The sequence below is a fragment of the Tribolium castaneum genome, chromosome 5 (genome assembly GCF_031307605.1).
Source record: "Tribolium castaneum strain GA2 chromosome 5, icTriCast1.1, whole genome shotgun sequence".
NCBI lineage: Eukaryota > Metazoa > Arthropoda > Insecta > Coleoptera > Tenebrionidae > Tribolium > Tribolium castaneum.
In genome coordinates this window covers 12,642,464-12,660,534 of record NC_087398.1, presented here as the reverse complement: position 1 = coordinate 12,660,534, position 18,071 = coordinate 12,642,464, and the positions used below count along the sequence as shown (strand labels likewise).

The following is an 18,071-nucleotide window of genomic DNA, read 5'->3' as shown; positions in this document are numbered from 1 at the left end:
ATCCACATCCAAAACTGTAGGTATGCCAACGTCGCATTTACGAAATTATTTTTTAAATAAGTTCCATTAAAGTGTACAATAGTTGAAAGGGTTAAAGAAAGAGTTAAATGTGTACGGCATTGTTTAACACATAAATGATCCTTTTTGAAATAAAAAAAACATACAAAAATTTATTTTTATAGTACGCAGGTAAGTGTAAATTAACTAACATGAAATTAGTTTTTTAACTTGGATGAAAACGTCGATTGTAATAAATAATAATTATTCAAGTTGAAGAGTCAAATAATAATGTTTTGAACAGTAACATGCAATTAGAATATATTTTTCCCTCAGTTGGTATTAGTATATCCAACCTCAAACACACAACACCGCCTGCTTTAATTGTAAATGATTGCATGGTGCTTTTAAATAAAAAAGTTTTTATTATTATGCAATACCAAATTAATTAGAGATACTCCCTTCCTTTAACCACAACTTTTCAATCTTTAGCAACAACTAACTTGAAATTTTACAGAAAAAACAAATGTGTTAAGCATATTTTAATTAAATGTTATTGAAATAAATCAAATTTGCAAAAAAGATCAATTTAAAAAAATTATAGTTATAGCCCCTTTATCCACTATAAGCTTGTCAGTTATTAATAATAATTAGATCTCTCATGGAAACTGTAAATTACATTGGCTATTAATTATTTGAAGTACATGAACTAACTTTGAGATAAAATGTGACGTTGGAATTTCTATAATTTTAAAACATTAAAGACCGGTTTATAGAAAGCTTTGTTGAAATTTATTTTTTTTAATTTAATTCGTTGTTAAAAGTTAACAACGCCTATGGACCAATAACATTTGTTCAGTTTGGTCACGTGATCAGTTAATCATGCATTTAATTGCGAATTAAATTAATGCCGCTTCTCTAAACCGGTCCTTAGAGTAGGTTTACAGAAAGCAAAATTAAAATTTAATTTAGAATTAAACTAATTTGAATTAAGTTACCTTTTAAAATGTATTGACAAATGTCAAGTTAATCGCGAATTAAATTTTAAGTGCAATGAAAACGTTCTATAAACCGGCCCTCAGAGCCGGTTTATAGAAAGCGAAATTAAAATTTAATTCAAGATTAAACTAATTTGAATTAAGTTGCCATTTGCAACGCATTGATTTAATTTCAAATTAAATTTTAATTGCGATTAAAATGTTCTGTAAACTGGCCCTTAAAAATCAAAGATTTTTGGAAAATAATTCATAACAAAGATTTTGTACACTGCCGAGAAAATAAACCTGTGGAATAGGTGCTTCCACAGGTACTCCACATTGAAATGTTAAAAATGTGCGATATTTTTTGCTCACTATCGCAATTTAGAGCCACACTGTATAATATTTAAAAAATGGTGCACTACATAGACAACCAGCAATTTAGCATTGTACTGCAAACTGTTGACCAACAAATTTTTGTTTCACTCATTCTCGTTGTAATAATTATGTTTGCTCTCTCTCTAAACGAAAATCAATAATGACGGTTTGAAACGTCAAAAAGTAACAGCAAACGCATGCTCAAAAGTGTGATCAGTGGAGCACCCTTAAAAATAATAATGACGATTTACTTTATTACGTGCAATGTAGTTAAAAAAATGATACTCTTTTAATATCCCACCACAAGAAAAACCACAACGAGGACAATAATAGCAAGGTAACAATTTTGCTGCAACCTGACTCTGAATCACCAGTCATATGTGCTTGTTTATTTTCGCAACGTCTGTTTTGGTATTTTTTATGTCTCCGAAATAAGGTCATTTTTATATTTAACCGTCAAACGCCCCCATGTCCATCTCCGTTACGAATTGGTGCTTGAAATCAGTGTGCGTTAGTACACATTAAGAAATCAATAGGTACTTATAGCAGTCAGGGTGTCACACTTTTAATTCCAGCAACAATGGAAATTGAAGAAATCGTCGATTTTGCAAAGCACAAAACACCGGAAGTGAAACTCAAGAAACAGAACAGCCAAGATCTGCAAATGACATCAAGTACAACCTCGAGTTTGGCCTCGCCAGGGGACTCAGGAGTGCAATTGTTGGACAGCGAGAGCGAAATCACGTCTGTGATGTCCGTTAGCGGACTCGGTTGTGATATTGATACGATACCAAACCTGGATAACGACGAAAAAACCGCTGACAATAAAGAATTCAATCAAAACAATTTCAACCATTTCGCAACGTCCGTACCCAACTATTTCGACAAGTTCGAGGCAAAATGCCTGGAAAAGTCGAAGAAGGAGGTGCTGAACAAGTCGCTAAGCGAGGAAGTGTTCGAAATGGAACACCCGATCAAAGACTCGGACTTGATGAACGTCTCCTTGAACAGCTACGAACTGCTAGACTACACCCTCCAGAACAAACTTGCGACAAACATTGACCAAATGCACGTCAGCATGTCCGAAGAAGTGAACGAAAATTTGAAAGTCAACGGCCAGAACCCCGAACCTGTGGTGTTGCCGATCGCTGAAGACAAACCGGAAGAGCAGATCGTCTTCCGGCGCCAACGCAAGAAAAAATCCAAGTCGGACACCCCAAAAAAGCGCGTCTCGTTCCACGAGGATATTTTAAACAGCACGAAAATCGACGATATTCACATTAATCACGGCTTTATCACGCACGAGCCCGACGTCTCGCTCAGCTTTTTCCAAAGGGGCTTCGTCCGGAAGCCGGACGTGGTCAAGGGGCGCTACAGCTGGGCCGCCGAAGGCGACGCCCCTTACTACGAGAAAACCCCCTCAGACAGAGAAATCAAATCGGACCTGTATTGCCAACACAACACCCGCTTCTCGTCAACTTCGTCAAGCTCCACCGGAAGCATCTCCTCGTCAATCGACGAAGACGACGAGACCTGTGTGAAGAAAGAGCCCAAGTTCATGCAACCGAAGTCGAGTTGTCTGAAGAAAACCAAACACTCGAAGAAAATCGACACGAAGATCGTGCAGGAGGAAACGAACCGGAAACGAAGATCTGACAGTAATTTACTCGATTCGAATATTTTCGGCAGTTTGAAGAACATTTTAACGTTTTCGACTTCGGTTCCTTTGGCGGAGCGTGGAGTCCCAGAAGGCCAGGAAGACTTTGCGATTTATTCGTCTTCACATGAGTCCAACCGGCGTAAATCCTGCACGAATTTAACTTTTAAAGGGTTTGAACCGATCGAGGCACAACCGGTTCCGGCTAAAACCGAAAAACCTCTCTCTGCCAACAAAACAAACCTGAAGTTGACGGCAAGCGAGGGCTTTTACCCGAATTACCCCACCAATCAAAACCTACCAGCGAATGTTATCGTGTGTGATAGTAACGTGTACGAGCATAAAGGGATCAGTTATTCGTACGAATATGACAAGTTCCAGAAGTCGTTCGAGCAGCAAAACAAACCGAAAAGCTCAACCGTCTACCAAATGATCCTGAAAGAGTTTAATTTTTTTCGCAAGAAGGCTAAGGAACCGGAAAAGGAAGCTCCGGACGATTTCGAGATCGTGCCGAGTCCGGTGCCGGAAAAAAGCGACAGTATTGAAGAAGTCCAAGAGGTGGAGTACAAAAGTCCGAAAAACTCCATCAGTAGATATGCTTCAACCACCAAAATGGATTGGTCCGATAATGAAACCATCTCAGACATGTCCGAAAATCCCACTGGGCGCCATTTGCACTCGCCGAAGAGGCGGGTGAGTAAAAGTAATCATTACTCGTTGAGTCCGTTTAAAGTTGCGCCAAGTGAGTCGGGGAAAAGTGACCAAGAGGGGGCGCTAGTTAGTAAAAGTTTGCAAAATTTAAAACCAGCCACTTCGAAGTCCTCGCTGATCAATCGGTTTTTGCGCAACGTTACGCTGAAGAAAATGTTGGACGCCAAAGCGCAAAATAAGCAAAAGAATTGTCGCAAGTATATGGGGTTGTATGTGAAAGGGGTGAAGTTTGAGTATAAGGGGAGGGATGAGGTTGATGAGGCGTTGGAACGGGAAATTCTGAAAGGGATGGAAGTGGCTCAGAGTTCCGAAGATGTGGTCGATAAGAAGTTTGGGATGCAGTTGAAGAAGGAGATCTTTAGGAGCAGAATGGAACGGCTTATAAGGGTAAGTAAAAAATCCAAATCTAAATCTATACCTCAGAAGAAAAGTGTACTAAGTCACAAAACCACAAATACGAAATACATTGAATTGAAAATTAAAAAACAAACATTTTTTTTTAACAAAACAAGATGGAAGTTAATATTGTTTAAAAATGTGTATCTTCGTAACAATCAAAGATAAAAAAATCAAAGTGGAAATTCATTTTCAAGAAATTTGGAGGTATTACGTTTTTATTCTGTGGTACAGAAATACGCCTTTGAGTTTTCAATTACTACTAAAATGTCTATCACACCCGGAGAAAATCACTTTCAAATACGTCTTGGAATTTTCATTTTATGTCACTATTCAAGCGCTGATTACGCTAATTAGTGATTACGACGAAATTAAAAGCCTGGAGAAAAAGTCAGCACGTTGAACAGGAAACACTTTTTGTGGCATTTTTGGTCAACTGCAGTAAACTTATTATTTATTACACAAAATAATCTCACTACAAGAAATTACTGAATAATTCTAAAAACATTCACGTGCATAGAGAAAAGAATAAAGTATTTAAGGTAGAACTGGGCACACTGTCCAAGCTGCGATGCGAATGCACAAATATTAAACTTAATTTTTAAGAAAAATTAAATCTTTACAATTGGATGTTGTTCCTGGGAAATCATAGACCATAGACCAGTATTCTTATCTTGTTTTTATGGAAAAAACCTAAAATTTAAATAGCATGAAACAATACAGTAGATGTCATAAGAATAAGTAAGTAAGACAAGAGTCCGAAAAGAGTGTAGCAAAAAACTATGTACCAAAAAAACTAAATGAAAAAATAAGGTTTATTTCTTTTTCGTTTTAAATGACATGAATTTTTTTTCATAAAACAGAAACAGAAACTTACGATATTTTTTCATGCACTTGAATGTAACATCTTTTTATAGAAAAATAAATCAGTGGAGTTTTTAACCCGTTTAAACGCGGTTACAAAAAAATTTAAAGTTAGGTATAAACTGACTTGTGAGATAAATTTAGGAACAATATCCAATTATAAAGAACCATTTTCTTAAAAATTCAATTTCAAATTTTGTGTTCATCCGCGGTTCAACGCTGATTTCTGTGTAATTATTGATTCTTGAGATACAGTACAAATATATAAATAATAATAAATTGTCGTTATTATGGGCTAAGTTTAGCCGAAGCTACTCCAACTTAACCCAACAAAAAAATTATAATTATAATCATGTTTAAATAAACAAAATGAAATCAAAACAGGAAAGAATAAAAAGAGGAAAGTAAGTATTATTATTTAGTAAAGAAAAATAATTGATTTTTATTAATATTTAACGCTGTTTGTCTGCTTATTTAAAAAGATTTTTTTTAACTTCTTTGCGAAAACTGTTTATAGGAAGCGCGTTTAATTTATTGTAAACAGAAACTGCGTTATAACGTTATAAGTAAACGATCGTTGAAGCATGGCTGAATGAAAATATGGTAAGGACAATCTTAGATTAGAGTTGTGGATATAGTAGTTTTTCACGAAGAAGGTGGTGTTGAGGATAACAGAATTTTGTAAACAAAAACTGATAAAAAGTATTTGGAAACCTGAAAAAGTATACAGTGAAGATTTTATTTTGTTGAACATTGACGTTTCTTTGGAACTGTTTGCAATGCATTGACTTATATTTTTTAAAACTAAAATAAAAAATACAGAAGATCTAAGAATTCTAGTAATGCATTGTTGTGAATCTTTTAAAATTGAACATAGGAGTAGTAGTGTTATATGATGGTGAGTAACATTAAAACCTCAGTGTATATACTTTTAACAGAGTCGCTTTATATAAGCTTTATTATTTTTTCTTTTAATTTAGCAATTTTCATGATATATATGACAAGATTGGAAATCAGAATGTTTTCCAAAACTCGATAAAAATAAGAAATATCGAAAATGTGTCGAGGTTGGCAATTTTTACAAAACTTTTTCCCTTTTTAGATTTTCCCCGTACGAAGCGCTTACGCAACAAACGGCGAAAGCAAACCTTTGCTCCTAATCCTAAGCGACACAACTCTCTACATAACAGGAATAAAATTGGGAAATTCGCTTTGCAATCATTTTGTTCTGCCCTACACCGAGCTCAATACAATTCTAATAGGGCCAAGTGCACAAACCATACACTTATCCAATTACGATAAAGACATGCAATGTATTATAACAACGGGTTGTGGGAAAATTACGGGTGATATTGTGGGCCAGCTTGAAGTGGCAATGAGACGTGATATGAGTAAACCACGACTGCCAGCCGTCAAACATCTAAGTATGCGAGACATGGTGAATCTGCGGAGAGCGATTTGCAAACAAACATCAGTCGACAAGGTTTTTAGTTTCATTTTTTGTTCTACACAAAATACAAAATCCATTGTAGGAGGAAGAATATTTCTATTATAGCATCGTAAACATTCAAGATTTTAACCCGGATATACCGGAAGTGACGCCTCTAGGCCCCAACAAGGAGGGCCCTCTGATGTTCAAAACCTCAGACACTGAGGCACGATGGGAAACCGCTTACTTCATCCTAAAGTAAAACTTTGATTTTTTCTTACGTGTTATAAAAAATAAATAAATGTAGGGCTGGTGTTCTTTATATGCTGTCATCGGCTTCGCAAAGGGTCCCAATGCGTGTGTTTCCCCTAATAAATGGTTCCTGTCAGGGGGCTCATCGTGTCTTCAACTGCCCTCGGCCCCACACATTCCAGTTGATCGTCGAAGGGAAAAGTCTGCATCTGGCAGCCCCCGACGAATACGTAGCCAGTGACTGGTTGCAGTGCCTCGTACACGCAGCCAGCGGGGTAATGATTTTGTCATTTTAATGAGAAATTTATTACTAAATTGTGTGCAGGGCTACAACCAGAAAGAGAAAATGTTGACTCAATCCTGCTCTCTTCTGATGACGAGTGACCATATTTTGACAGTGCGGGAGGCTTTCCCCTGCACAGTCTCCTCTCTCTTGCCCTCGAAAAACCAGCATCAGCCCATTAAAGGACCTCAAGTATTATCATGTGCTGCGATTATTGATTTGGTGGCGTTTCGATTGCCTTCGGCCGAGCAAAGTTGGTGTGTTTTGGTGAGTTTTGTGGTTTTAAGTGTGCTTTGTGGTTAATTCGGTTGTTTAGGAGTTCTCCTGTAGAGAGGTACACGAGTGTAGCGGCGATTGGATTTTGTATTTTGCGACGAACGTCGAGCTTGAGAATTTTATATCAACTTTGGAGGTTCTCTGGACTTACAATAATGAAAACGTGAGTAGTTTGGCGTGATTTGTTCGGGTTAATAATTGTTTTCGACAGGGTGATAGTTTTCCGTTGAGTACTATCCCGGAGAGCGACCCTTTGAGTAAGAAATGCGTGGATATTTATACTTCTTTGAAACAACTATGGCCATCTAATAGTGTACATTTACAATTTCTGTAATTTAACGCTTGATTTCCTGTTGGTTTTCTGTATATATGGCCGCTTTAGTTGTAGGGTGATATATTTATTTTTCTAGCCATACAATTCCAAATTTATTTTGATACTCTAGTCATTTTTTCTTTTATTTATTGATATACAAATGTGATAGATATTTAAATAGTTTTTGTATCAACGCTTGCTGTAATGCACATGTAGACAAAGCACAGCTCCTTTTGTTAAATTATTACGTAGCATGGTAGTCATAATTGTCGCTCTTTATGGCTTGGGTTTGGCCGATTTTAACTGATTTTATTTCAAGTTTTAGATGAACTGTGATATTTTGTTACCGTTTTAATTTAGAATTGTCCAAATCTTTCAAGCCGTAAAGGTAAATTATTTAAAGGGATTGATATTGAACATATTAGGAAATACCGTTTCTCTCAATTTTGAAAATATTCAAAGGCCAGTTTAATCGTTTAAATCGTTACCCCGTGTAGCTTGGATGGTGCTTGACCCAGTTTATATCAAATGTAATTTTAGTTAGGGAAATAATTTGGTGCTGTTGAAAATTGTTTAAATTTGTTAAGGGTTTCAAACGTTGGGTGATGTAGTGATATTTGATTTAATTCCAACTTACACAAGTATTTTTTGCTCAGATTACCTAAATACTGACCCATTATTATTAACTTCACTGTACTAAATAATGTAGTCCTCAATACTCAATAAAACCAATTAAGCTGAATTGTGTTTTTATTTAAAAGGAAAAAAACTACCTTATTTCGGGACAAAGTGGCCCCTGTGTCTTCTACTAGCTTTGGCCTTTTCTATATCAACGTCGGGGTATTGCTCTTTAAGTGCTTGCATGTCCATATTCGGGAATCTGTTCAACAAACCAATAACGTGGTTGAAGTTTCGCCTCTGTTTCCTCTTCTTTGTTAAATAGAGTTTTTCTCTGTATTTTAGCAAGAAATCTTCGGTGTCTTTATTAGGGCGATATTCTTCATGTGTCTCTCGATGCTTTTTGTTCAAGTGTTGGGGAATCAAATACTGACACATTCTAAAAACAGCAAATAGAACTGAAGTTTGAATTATTGTTAAACTAATACTTGTGGTAGGACTTGAGCCCAAAGGGGCCAGTTCTCACTCTGCCCGGCCTTTCGCCCGTTTCGCCCCTCTCTAACTGATGATACGCAACGTTCCGCTCCCTCACAACAGCCTCCAAATTCTCCATCGATTCCTCAACTTTATCTAAACGCTCAGGACTCGGAAATAACTGAGTCTGGTCGTTCGCCTCCTGTTCCATAGTCAACAACATGTTACGTTCTTTCAGTAAGACATACCTAACACAATTTTTTAGTAAAAATTACAAATTGGGAGCGACCCTACCAAAGTTTGTGTAGATCAGTGTTTGATTTAAGACGCAGCTCCTCTTTTTTCCACGAGCGGCCACTCTTGACCTCCGTGGCCCCCCAATTCTTCTCATCGTCGAAAAATTCCATGAGCCCCCTTTGAGGCACCGAAACGGACAAACACCTCACCAGGGGGGCATTTTTGTAGTTATTTAACGAACTAAGGGTTAATTTCCCTAAACTTGAACTTAAACTGGCCAATTTAAACATTTCTATAATAAACTTTATTTGAGGTTAGAACAAAATACAAATTCGCTGTTTGCGGAATTCGGCTCAAGCTGAAGTAGTGTCAGTAAGCTTGACATTTGTAAATAACGAGTAAACCAAAACCAAAACATTGAATTTGTGATAGTTTAAGCCTTTGAGGTAAATTTGGGAGTGAAAAATGGGTTTTCCGCCAGTTCCGCCCGTAATTAAGTCCATTGCCCACGTTTTGAAAGTGGCAGATGAGCATGAAAGCCGTGACATTGTTGTGAGCTATTGGGGTGAGAAAATCGTTTTTCTCGTTACTTCAATCACGAATTGCTTATTTCAGCTCGCATGTATGCTTGCCAGTCGGCTATGAAGCTAATTCCTGGCAAAAAACCACCAGAAGTCTCGAATCTATTAATTGCTTTGATGGACTGGTTAGAGACAACGAAGAAGTCCCACCATGATCTTGAAGGGATTACTAATGAGACCGTAGCCCAGGCTATGATCGAGAATTACGCCATGCAGTTATTTACGTTTGCTGACGCTCAAGACCGGGCTGAAAATTTCAACAAGTAATACAATTTTTACGTTAAGACACCAAATAATTTGTGTTTGTAGAAACATGATTAAGGCGTTCTACACCGCTGGCATCCTAATGGACATTCTGGAGCAGTTCGGCGAGCAGTCCGAGGAAATAATCAATAAGAAAAAATACGCGAAATGGAAGGCTGCATACATCCATAACTGTCTCAAATCCGGGGATAAGCCCACTTCTGGGGGCCCCGACGACCACTTGAAGAACGTCATTGACGTGTCTAAGGGTGAAGACGACGCTTCCCAAAACACTCTCCTTATTTCGCCCAGACCTTACCGCGACTTCCCCACTCATGTGGGCTACAACCCCCCCACAGGACCAGCCCCTGCCTCCTCGCCCGTCACTCCAGTCGTGCCACCTGAGCCCCAAGAGTTCACCCCGCAGCCTGAGCCCCCCACACCGCCAGTCGCCACCACCAACAACGACGGGGGTTTTGCACCAGGTCCAGAACAGATACAAAAGGCCCAGAAGTATTGTAAATACGCAACTTCGGCGCTTAATTACGACGACGTTAAAACCGCAATTGAGAACCTTACAAAGGCGTTAAGCCTGTTGCAGGCTGGTAAGGAATAGACTCCGTTTTTATTTCGCTTGTATTTGTGTAATTAACACTAATAAATGTAAGAATATTTATCTTTTTTGCACTAGTTGGAAAAACAGTAGATTCGGCTGTGACAAAATAATCAACTTTTGTCGAGTTTATAATAGTTGTTGAATAGTTTAGATTGTTTTTGTCCTAAGCCGCGATGGCCTTACTGTAAGCATTTTTCAAGCTTTATTTTTGAATAATACACGTTTGAATTAATTCATTTTTATTAACTTATGGTTTAACCGCAACGCAATACGTATAAACATTACATAGAGGTAAGGTTAAATAAATAAAAGTTAAGGAACAGACTTTCTCAGAGATTCTATCTGATTGGAATGGTCTTCTAGCTGGTTTAACAGACTGCTAAAATTCTGAAACAAATTGTCTCAAGAGATCAACTTTCACACAGTAAAAAATGCTTACCACATCGCTTATCCTGCCACCGTAATCATCATCCGATGACTCATCTGAAATAGTATATTATGATATGAGTTTTACATGACGCATTTTGTCGCACACACAATTTTAAAAGTGCGGCAAAATGCCATTTAAATAAGATATCATCAGTATTTTTTCTACTTTGCACCTTTTTTACAAAAAGAAATGATTTCGGAAAGGGAATTTTGTGGAGCATTTGTGCGCTGTCCATGTAATTAAATTATAATTTGGACCGTTATTCTTTTAAAGTTGAATTGTTACCACAAATTGCTGTTATCTCCAGAAGGGATGAAAAAACATTCATAAATTCTTTGATTTTATTTAAAATTGTTTATTGCTCTTTTCGATATGTAAATGAGATATTTACTTCTTTTAGGACAAAGGAATTTCATACAAATATGTTAATAAAAGCTGCTCCATTTGATTTAGTACTTTAAATGTTCACTGTTCGAATTTAAGCATGTTGGAACAATTGAAAACTTTACTCTAAATAAATTGGCTTCTTATAGTTTTGAAACAGATTAAAATAATATGTAAATAACACTATAAAAATTTAAAAAATATATAAAATTTATTAACCCCAAAAAAAAATAGCATTTTAGCTTTACGTTCTTTTTAAGACCCTGACATCCACAGATAGCTTGTCTATATAACTTTGCAATGCTAAACTTTTCCCACACACAAGCCAACAGACAAATTTCAGTTTTTGAGAAGAACTCGCCAGGGATTTCCAAAGCTTCACTTTTAATGTAAATTCTAAAAAGCTTCATAAATTCTTCAGGTTTCTTGAAATGTCAATCACTTAATAATGTTGGATGTGATGTTATAAAGTTGATCCATTTGTCTTTTTTTTCTTATATTTATTTTTGAAAAGACCTCAATATTTTTCAAACTCAAAAAACTTCAGTGACTAAATTTAAAAATCGACTCATTTTTTCTAAAAAAAAAAGATGTTTTTGATGTTTAAATACAAATACCGGTTTTTGTTGAAAAAAAAATGCATAGAAAATATGAGTTACTAAGAAAACTAGGCATAATAATCTGAGTTAAAACATTAGTTATGTTTATACTTGAAATGTGTTTGAAGTGACTACATATCAGGGATGGTACAAAAGCCTCTAAAGGTTCGTATTTGATTCATTTGATTAAATTATGCACTTGAACTAGGTTGTCAATATTATCCAACGAAATTAGCTTGATTTTTAGTGTAGGTAATTATTATAGCACTCTTTTGGATATTACATATTACGATACGCAAAACACGTTTCGTAATGGCCTCAGTACGAAACCAAAGTAGAAAAAATACACAGTACACAGTCCAAGTGTGAAAAAAATTGTCATAATTACCGTCCTCGTCACGCTCACGTTTCACCGTCGGGTGATTTTCTTTTTCTGGTTTTATTTGAACTATTGAGCCATTAGCTTGCGTCCCTGACGAATTTTGTACAAATGACAAGTCATCATCTTCAGTTTCCCGCTTAATTTCTTTCTTAATCATTGGTCTATGCTGTTCAAACGCCACATCAATTGAGCCGACCATGTAAGGCGACTCGTAATTTTTCGACGTTTTGTTCACTGTAATTTCATCATCGGAACTATTAACTTCCTGCTTAACTACACTCAAATCAACTTCAGAGTGTAGCGAGTCATTTACAACAGTGCTGTTTTGCTCATGCACCTCACAACTCGTCGTACTTTCAGGTCTTTCACTGGTTTGTTCCTGTTGGTTGTTCGAGTCCGTTTTTTTGGCGGGGCTCTGGGGCTTGGACTCCCCAGGCATTCCCACAGTTCCGTGCAATCGTCGAAATCGCACGATCAGACTTTTGGAGTACATTTGTGTGCTGTGCGTTTTCTTGAAGGCGTCGATTGACTCACTCACGTTTTTAAACGAGACAAAGGCGTATCGCGTGTATTTCATTTTTTTCGCATAGCCAATGTCGATCCGCCGGCTTGTGGGATAGGTTTTGACCATATCTTCCTTTGTTATTTCTTGAGCAAGGTTGCCAACGTACAGAGTACAAGGGTCTATGTCTTCAGGGCCTATGTTTTGGTCCTCTTCCCGGTCCTTCTTGTACTCAGCGGTTAAATGGCCTTCGCCGAATTTTATCTTGTTTAAAGCACTTATAACAGATTCTGCGTCGGCAGATTCCTTCAATTTTTTTGTTAATGATTGGTCACAACCGTCACAACCTTCGTTCTTACAAAATTTTACCAAAAATGTGGAGTCGTGTAAGAACGAAGTTATTCAACAAGGGGGTTTTGGGGCCTTACCTGAAGGGTGACGAAGCAGAATCTGGGGGTCGAGGGCTGCTGGAAATGCACGTTTTCGATGCTTGGGTGGAATTTGGAGACGATGTCCCTGTTTAACTCCTGATCGGGGAATTTGATAATAAGTGAGTGGTTTTTGTATCTTTTGTTGTACTCTTTTTCCACGTTCAGTGCCATTTCTGCCTCCTCCAGCGTCCAGTCCTTTTTACTTGGCACGTTTTGCGACAGCGGTTTCTTCTTCTTTTTGCCCGTTTTGCTCTTCGGTTCGGGGTCATTTGGAGAATCTTGTGGTCTCGGTCTTTTGTAATTATTTCTTTGCCATGGCTGTTGTTGACTGGGAAATGTCTGATTTGGGTTTGTGTACCTACAAAGCGCCAAACTACCACTTGAACGATTTTAACTACTGTGAAAACCTTCTCTGTTGGTAGTGCCTGTTGTTTGCGTTGTATAAGTGGTTTTGGGACCTGTGTGGTGCCACATATGCGTTTGTGTGATTGTTGACGTGATTTAAGGGATGTGGGGCGGCATTTCTCGTGCTGTTGTTGTATTGCTGTTGCTCCAATGACCACTCACTCCAACTTTGGTTGGGGTTCTGCTGGATTATAAACAAACAGATCAAGTTGAATTATAAATGAGGTCACGCCAACTAACCACTGGGAAACTTTGGGCACTTGCGGCGTAATAATAACCGTAACCATTTCCACTCATGGCTATTCCTCCAACCGGGCATATATTTAATTTATTTATTTACCAATTTTTGACAGCTTGAAACACTTATCTAACCTTGAACCTGTTTAGATTTTAGCAATGACGTTAATTTAGGGGGTTTTGTGACAGTTGGTTACATTTGTGTTTTGTATTGGCCGACCTGACGTGGGCGCCAAGGTTTAAAAAGTGTAATAAAGAGCGTTATTTACAAAACTAATAAAATACATAACAAGTGCCGATTTTTACGGCATTTTTTGCTTTACTACTTTTAAATTCTTCAAGTTAAAAATCAAATAAAACGAAGCACAAACTGGGACAAAACGATAAATACTTTTTCCATTTATAAATCCCAGTTTTCTCCTAATGACTACAATTTCTGTGGGCTAAATATTGAGGTAGAGTAGGAGAATATTAATTTTATAATTTGCTAGAAACTTATTTGTATTGCACAAACATGTGATAAAAAATATTTACTTTTTAACAAGAATTCTGAAATTGCGTATTTATTGCAAATTTGCCAAGCACTTCATTGTTGATATATTACATAAGTGCTGGGAAAGGTTAAAAGAGACGTATTTGAAGACTTTTGAACTCACTCATCTGTTACAAAAAAGACTAACACATCCAAGTACAAGTGTACGCAAATTTTTATAACCGTGTCAATAAAAATTTAAATTAAAACTTTGCGTACATCTTGTAAACTACACGCATTTTATTTTACTACCATCCTGCTGCCCATTTTTTTAACTACCAATCGTCAATAAAATATCTTACAACCAAGAAATAAAAACGGACAATAGAAACAAGTTATTGAGTCGTAAATTAACAAAATGTTTATTTTTTTAATCAAAACTTTATTAAAAAAGTAAACTTGGACAGGTAGGTGGTATTTAATTAGTGCCATGACGTTTCATTCTAATTATAAATTAAAAATTAAGTATAAGTTATAAAAATTTGACCAATTGCTTTGCAACTTTCTCTAGTTATAATTTTATCCGAAATGTTCAGAACTTCTAGAATTTAAGGAAGTTTCGGTAATTTTACACTTTATATAATTTTCCTCAGGAAATAAGTTCACATGTTGAACAGTTAATTAATTACTGTAATTGATATCAATTATAGTTCTGACGTAAAATCGGTATGAAATTTCAATTAAAACACTAAACTTCAACTGTAGCAGTTTCTGTTAATTTTTTAGCTATAATAAAATAAAGTAGAAACAAAAATAAATTGATAAAAAAATTCATTTAAAAACCTAATTGGAATCGCCTCTTTATCCACGTAACGTCGCAAAACCTACGTATTTGTGATTAAAAACTATGATACTGACATTGTTGAAAGCCAGTTTAGTCGTTTCATTACGTTTACATTTGCATTAAATGTATAAAAATATAGACAACGTGATGTTAATAATATAAACAACTGTATTAAGTGACAATTATGTTTATTGTTATAACATTCCGTAGTGTCTAGTCTTGTTATTTCATTGACGCATTAATGCAAAAAATTGTTAAAATATTTATTTGGTTAATTAATTTACCCAAAACAAAAAGTGTGTGGTATGAAACACCCAAAACAAGTTTTTCCCATATTTTTCCACAAACAAATCAGAAAAAATTGTTTTTACACTTTTCACCAAAAATAAAATTACTCCCGATTAGATTAATTTGACCGTAGCCACATTAACGCGTGGTTTTTTCTAATATCTAATAAACAATTTTCCAAACGTGTTATGTTAATTTCCGTACCGTTATGGGTATTTTCTTACAGATTTGAATCAAACCAAAAAAAATTCTAGTTATTTGACAAACAAAACAACAAAAACTAAACAACACTGTATTGCGAAACACCAAACAATGTGTAATTTGTCGGGTAATTGTTTTCATTGATTTTTAATTTGTGTGATAATGATAACATTTTGAAAAAACGGAAATGGGTTCAAATAAACAAACAATGCGAAACGACACAATTACGATTTTTCCTTTCTTTTACATGTTTACATGCAGACTTTTCTCTCAAGTTCAATTTCCTATGACGGAGCAGCTTACATAAGCTTAAGCGAAGAAAAAAGTAACTGCATTAGAAAGTACTCATATAACAAGTGGATCGAATTCTTAAAACGAGCAAATTGTCTCTCAACATCCATATAAAGTCTGACCTTCGATAATAAACCCTGCCGGAATGGAAAAATTAGGGTCTGTTCATTTTTATTTTACTTTTCAATCTGAGCAACAGGTTCTTTGCCTGATCACCTCAAAAGTCACCTTGCGCATTTTTTTACTTTCGCGCGTCTTCATTTTTTCACTCAGATCATTATTGAATACGAAAATCGTTAGACGCAGTAAATTGACCAAAATTTCCCAAGAAGTGAGTCATAATTAACCATGAACTGGCCCCCGATTTCATTATCACTGCGATAATTTTCCGCAATGCATAAGGATGGGCCGAAACCTGTGATTTAAATTTGGGAATTAAACCAGTGCAACGTAATTGTTGTTATTGAACCAGTGAAAGTGAAACAATGGCACCGGCTTACAAACTGACTTATTTCGACGCACGGGGCCTTGCTGAAACCTCCCGTTTCCTGATGACGTACGGAGGAATTGATTTCGAAGATTGCCGGATCAGAAGAGAAGAGTGGCCTCTTTGGAAACCAAAATTTCCTTTCGGCCAAGTGCCAGTCCTGGAGCACAGAGGCAAAGTCGTCGGTCAGAGCACTGCAATCGCTCGCTATTTGGCCAAACAAGTAAAATTGGTGGGAAACGATGATTTGGAAAATCTTGAAATCGACGCTGTGGTGGAAACCATCAACGATCTTCGCTTGAAACATGCGGCGTGGTTTTACGAGCCTGACGAGGCGAAAAAGAGGATCATCATTGAGAATATCAAAAAGGACACTTTGCCCTATTATCTGCCCCGTTTGGAGGAAATCGTCACGGGGAATAAAGGATTTTTGGCCCTTGGACGGCTCACTTGGGCCGATTTTTACTGGACGACGGTGTCACAAATCTTCGATGTGGTCACCGGGACTGACACCCTTGCCAATTATCCGGAACTGAAGGCCGCAAGAGAAAGAGTCAACTCTTTGCCAGCCATCAGAAGATGGATCGAGATGCGACCCAAGACTGATTTCTAATAACTTATAATTTATTCTGTTCAGACATTATGAAAAATAAATTTATTACTTTTGTAATTTAATTTTAAATTTAAAAAAGCGTCCAAATTTCAAATTGAACCATCCAATTCTTTCAGAATGAGTGAAGTCGTTCGCTAAAGACCTAAAAATTAATTTTTCCCATTGTTCCACTGAATAACTGACCTAGTAGTACGTCGCATTTACGGTCAAAAGCATTTTTTCGGTCGAAAACAATCAACAAAATGTAAATTTTCCCGTTATTGTATGTAATGAGTGAAAAATATGAAGTGGAACCAAAAAACGCTACTTCTTATTTACATAATTTAACTACGATTTTGGATGTTCAGAATCATCGCCAATTTTGGCGTTTGACAACGGCAGTAGAAAAGAGCGTAAAAGAAATTATTCCCATTGGTGTAAAAGGAATCGTACCATATTATGATTTTGGATATCAGTCTGAACTTTCTCCTAGACTTTCTTCTAACGTAACATTTCATTCAGCGTTTTTAATTACTTCAAACAGTTTTTCCTCAAAGTCGAACTCGTTTTATAACGAGGTAGAAACCCCCAGTTTTGAGTGAAGGTCATGCGAATTAATTCCAAAAAAATTCAGCGACTGTAGAGGAATACATTGGAAAAATCCTCACACAAACAAGAATAACCACTTTGCTTTGTATTTTCAAATTGCTAATGGAATTTACCAGATCCCCATACCTAAAAATTTGTTGTTAATAACGAGGAAACAATTCACTAAAAGGTGACATACTTTAAATCAGGGGGAAGTGTGTCACTGCAATAGAAAATAAACAATTTTTCTAAACAATTTTGTTTATATTTTAATAAAACGGCGCGAGTTCAAGGCCGATTACAATTTGCTGATAGGATTATGTCACGCATAATAGCAGTTTTTTCGCCATTAAAGTTTCGCTAGATAAACAGTCGGCGAATCCGACTGATCATCAGGTCACAACGTGATGAATGGTAAAAAATAAAGTTGACTCTTCACATGCAACATTTTTCAACAATGATTTCGTTTTTTAAAACCAAAAATTGTTAAACGCTCATTATTACGATTAGACTAATTTAGAAAATGACCGTGGTCGCATTGCGACGATTAAACAATTTTCCAGATGTGTTAATTTCAGCGTTGAAGTATTTTCTTACTTCAAAGATAAAGATAAAGGGATTGATTTCATTACGTTT

At 36.4% G+C, this 18,071-nt stretch overlaps 5 protein-coding genes across 6 annotated transcripts; 3 read left to right on the top strand and 2 right to left on the bottom strand.

The window, feature by feature from the left end:
- Positions 1-1,522: 1,522 nt before the first annotated feature.
- prd1 (pruning defect 1) lies at positions 1,523-8,275 on the top strand. Its single transcript, XM_008194741.3, has 8 exons — positions 1,523-1,689; positions 1,928-4,107; positions 6,083-6,463; positions 6,513-6,667; positions 6,717-6,936; positions 6,987-7,211; positions 7,261-7,383; positions 7,432-8,275. The coding sequence occupies exons 2-8, from the start codon at positions 1,933-1,935 to the stop codon at positions 7,552-7,554; spliced, it is 3,402 nt and encodes a 1,133-aa protein (XP_008192963.1). The 5' UTR covers positions 1,523-1,689; positions 1,928-1,932; the 3' UTR covers positions 7,555-8,275.
- mRpL47 (mitochondrial ribosomal protein L47) lies at positions 8,266-9,215 on the bottom strand. Its single transcript, XM_965150.4, has 3 exons — positions 8,920-9,215; positions 8,640-8,873; positions 8,266-8,590 (listed from the first exon to the last, which is right to left on the bottom strand). The coding sequence occupies exons 1-3, from the start codon at positions 9,150-9,152 to the stop codon at positions 8,308-8,310; spliced, it is 750 nt and encodes a 249-aa protein (XP_970243.1). The 5' UTR covers positions 9,153-9,215; the 3' UTR covers positions 8,266-8,307.
- Positions 9,216-9,223: 8 nt separating this feature from the next.
- Vta1 (Vesicle trafficking 1) lies at positions 9,224-10,534 on the top strand. Its single transcript, XM_965218.4, has 3 exons — positions 9,224-9,427; positions 9,478-9,706; positions 9,753-10,534. Exons 1-3 carry the CDS (start codon positions 9,328-9,330, stop codon positions 10,300-10,302), a joined length of 879 nt encoding a protein of 292 aa, XP_970311.1. The 5' UTR covers positions 9,224-9,327; the 3' UTR covers positions 10,303-10,534.
- Positions 10,525-13,858, bottom strand: Pof (Painting of fourth). Of its 2 annotated transcripts, none has more exons than XM_008194742.3 (6): positions 13,676-13,858; positions 13,438-13,616; positions 13,028-13,388; positions 12,104-12,905; positions 10,742-10,785; positions 10,525-10,689 (listed from the first exon to the last, which is right to left on the bottom strand). In XM_008194742.3, the coding sequence occupies exons 1-6, from the start codon at positions 13,730-13,732 to the stop codon at positions 10,615-10,617; spliced, it is 1,518 nt and encodes a 505-aa protein (XP_008192964.1). In that variant the 5' UTR covers positions 13,733-13,858; the 3' UTR covers positions 10,525-10,614. The 2 variants fall into 2 exon arrangements, with proteins under 2 accessions (XP_008192964.1, XP_970377.1); XM_965284.5 differs by having other exon boundaries at positions 13,438-13,619; positions 13,676-13,857.
- Positions 13,859-15,262: 1,404 nt separating this feature from the next.
- LOC659009 (glutathione S-transferase) lies at positions 15,263-16,925 on the top strand. The gene has a single exon (XM_965349.4). It carries the CDS (start codon positions 16,254-16,256, stop codon positions 16,866-16,868), a length of 615 nt encoding a protein of 204 aa, XP_970442.1. The 5' UTR covers positions 15,263-16,253; the 3' UTR covers positions 16,869-16,925.
- The last annotated feature ends 1,146 nt before the right edge of the window (positions 16,926-18,071 follow it).

Bases quoted from the DNA above. Each gene is read 5' to 3' on its own strand.
- prd1 (XM_008194741.3), top strand. From the start codon at position 1,933: ATGGAAATTGAAGAAATCGTCGATTTTGCAAAGCACAAAACACCGGAA. The intron at 4,108-6,082 runs GTAAGTAAAAAA...TTCCCTTTTTAG, and splicing joins GAATGGAACGGCTTATAAGG to ATTTTCCCCGTACGAAGCGC. The intron at 6,464-6,512 runs GTTTTTAGTTTC...AATCCATTGTAG, and splicing joins AACAAACATCAGTCGACAAG to GAGGAAGAATATTTCTATTA.
- mRpL47 (XM_965150.4), bottom strand. From the start codon at position 9,152: ATGTTTAAATTGGCCAGTTTAAGTTCAAGTTTAGGGAAATTAACCCTT. The intron at 8,874-8,919 runs GTAGGGTCGCTC...AAATTGTGTTAG, and splicing joins ACTGATCTACACAAACTTTG to GTATGTCTTACTGAAAGAAC. The intron at 8,591-8,639 runs GTATTAGTTTAA...TGCTGTTTTTAG, and splicing joins GGGCTCAAGTCCTACCACAA to AATGTGTCAGTATTTGATTC.
- Vta1 (XM_965218.4), top strand. From the start codon at position 9,328: ATGGGTTTTCCGCCAGTTCCGCCCGTAATTAAGTCCATTGCCCACGTT. The intron at 9,428-9,477 runs GTGAGAAAATCG...TGCTTATTTCAG, and splicing joins CATTGTTGTGAGCTATTGGG to CTCGCATGTATGCTTGCCAG. The intron at 9,707-9,752 runs GTAATACAATTT...TTGTGTTTGTAG, and splicing joins CGGGCTGAAAATTTCAACAA to AAACATGATTAAGGCGTTCT.
- Pof (XM_965284.5), bottom strand. From the start codon at position 13,732: ATGAGTGGAAATGGTTACGGTTATTATTACGCCGCAAGTGCCCAAAGT. The intron at 13,620-13,675 runs GTTAGTTGGCGT...TTTATAATCCAG, and splicing joins GTGCCCAAAGTTTCCCAGTG to CAGAACCCCAACCAAAGTTG. The intron at 13,389-13,437 runs GTTTTCACAGTA...GGCGCTTTGTAG, and splicing joins AGGCACTACCAACAGAGAAG to GTACACAAACCCAAATCAGA.
- LOC659009 (XM_965349.4), top strand. From the start codon at position 16,254: ATGGCACCGGCTTACAAACTGACTTATTTCGACGCACGGGGCCTTGCT.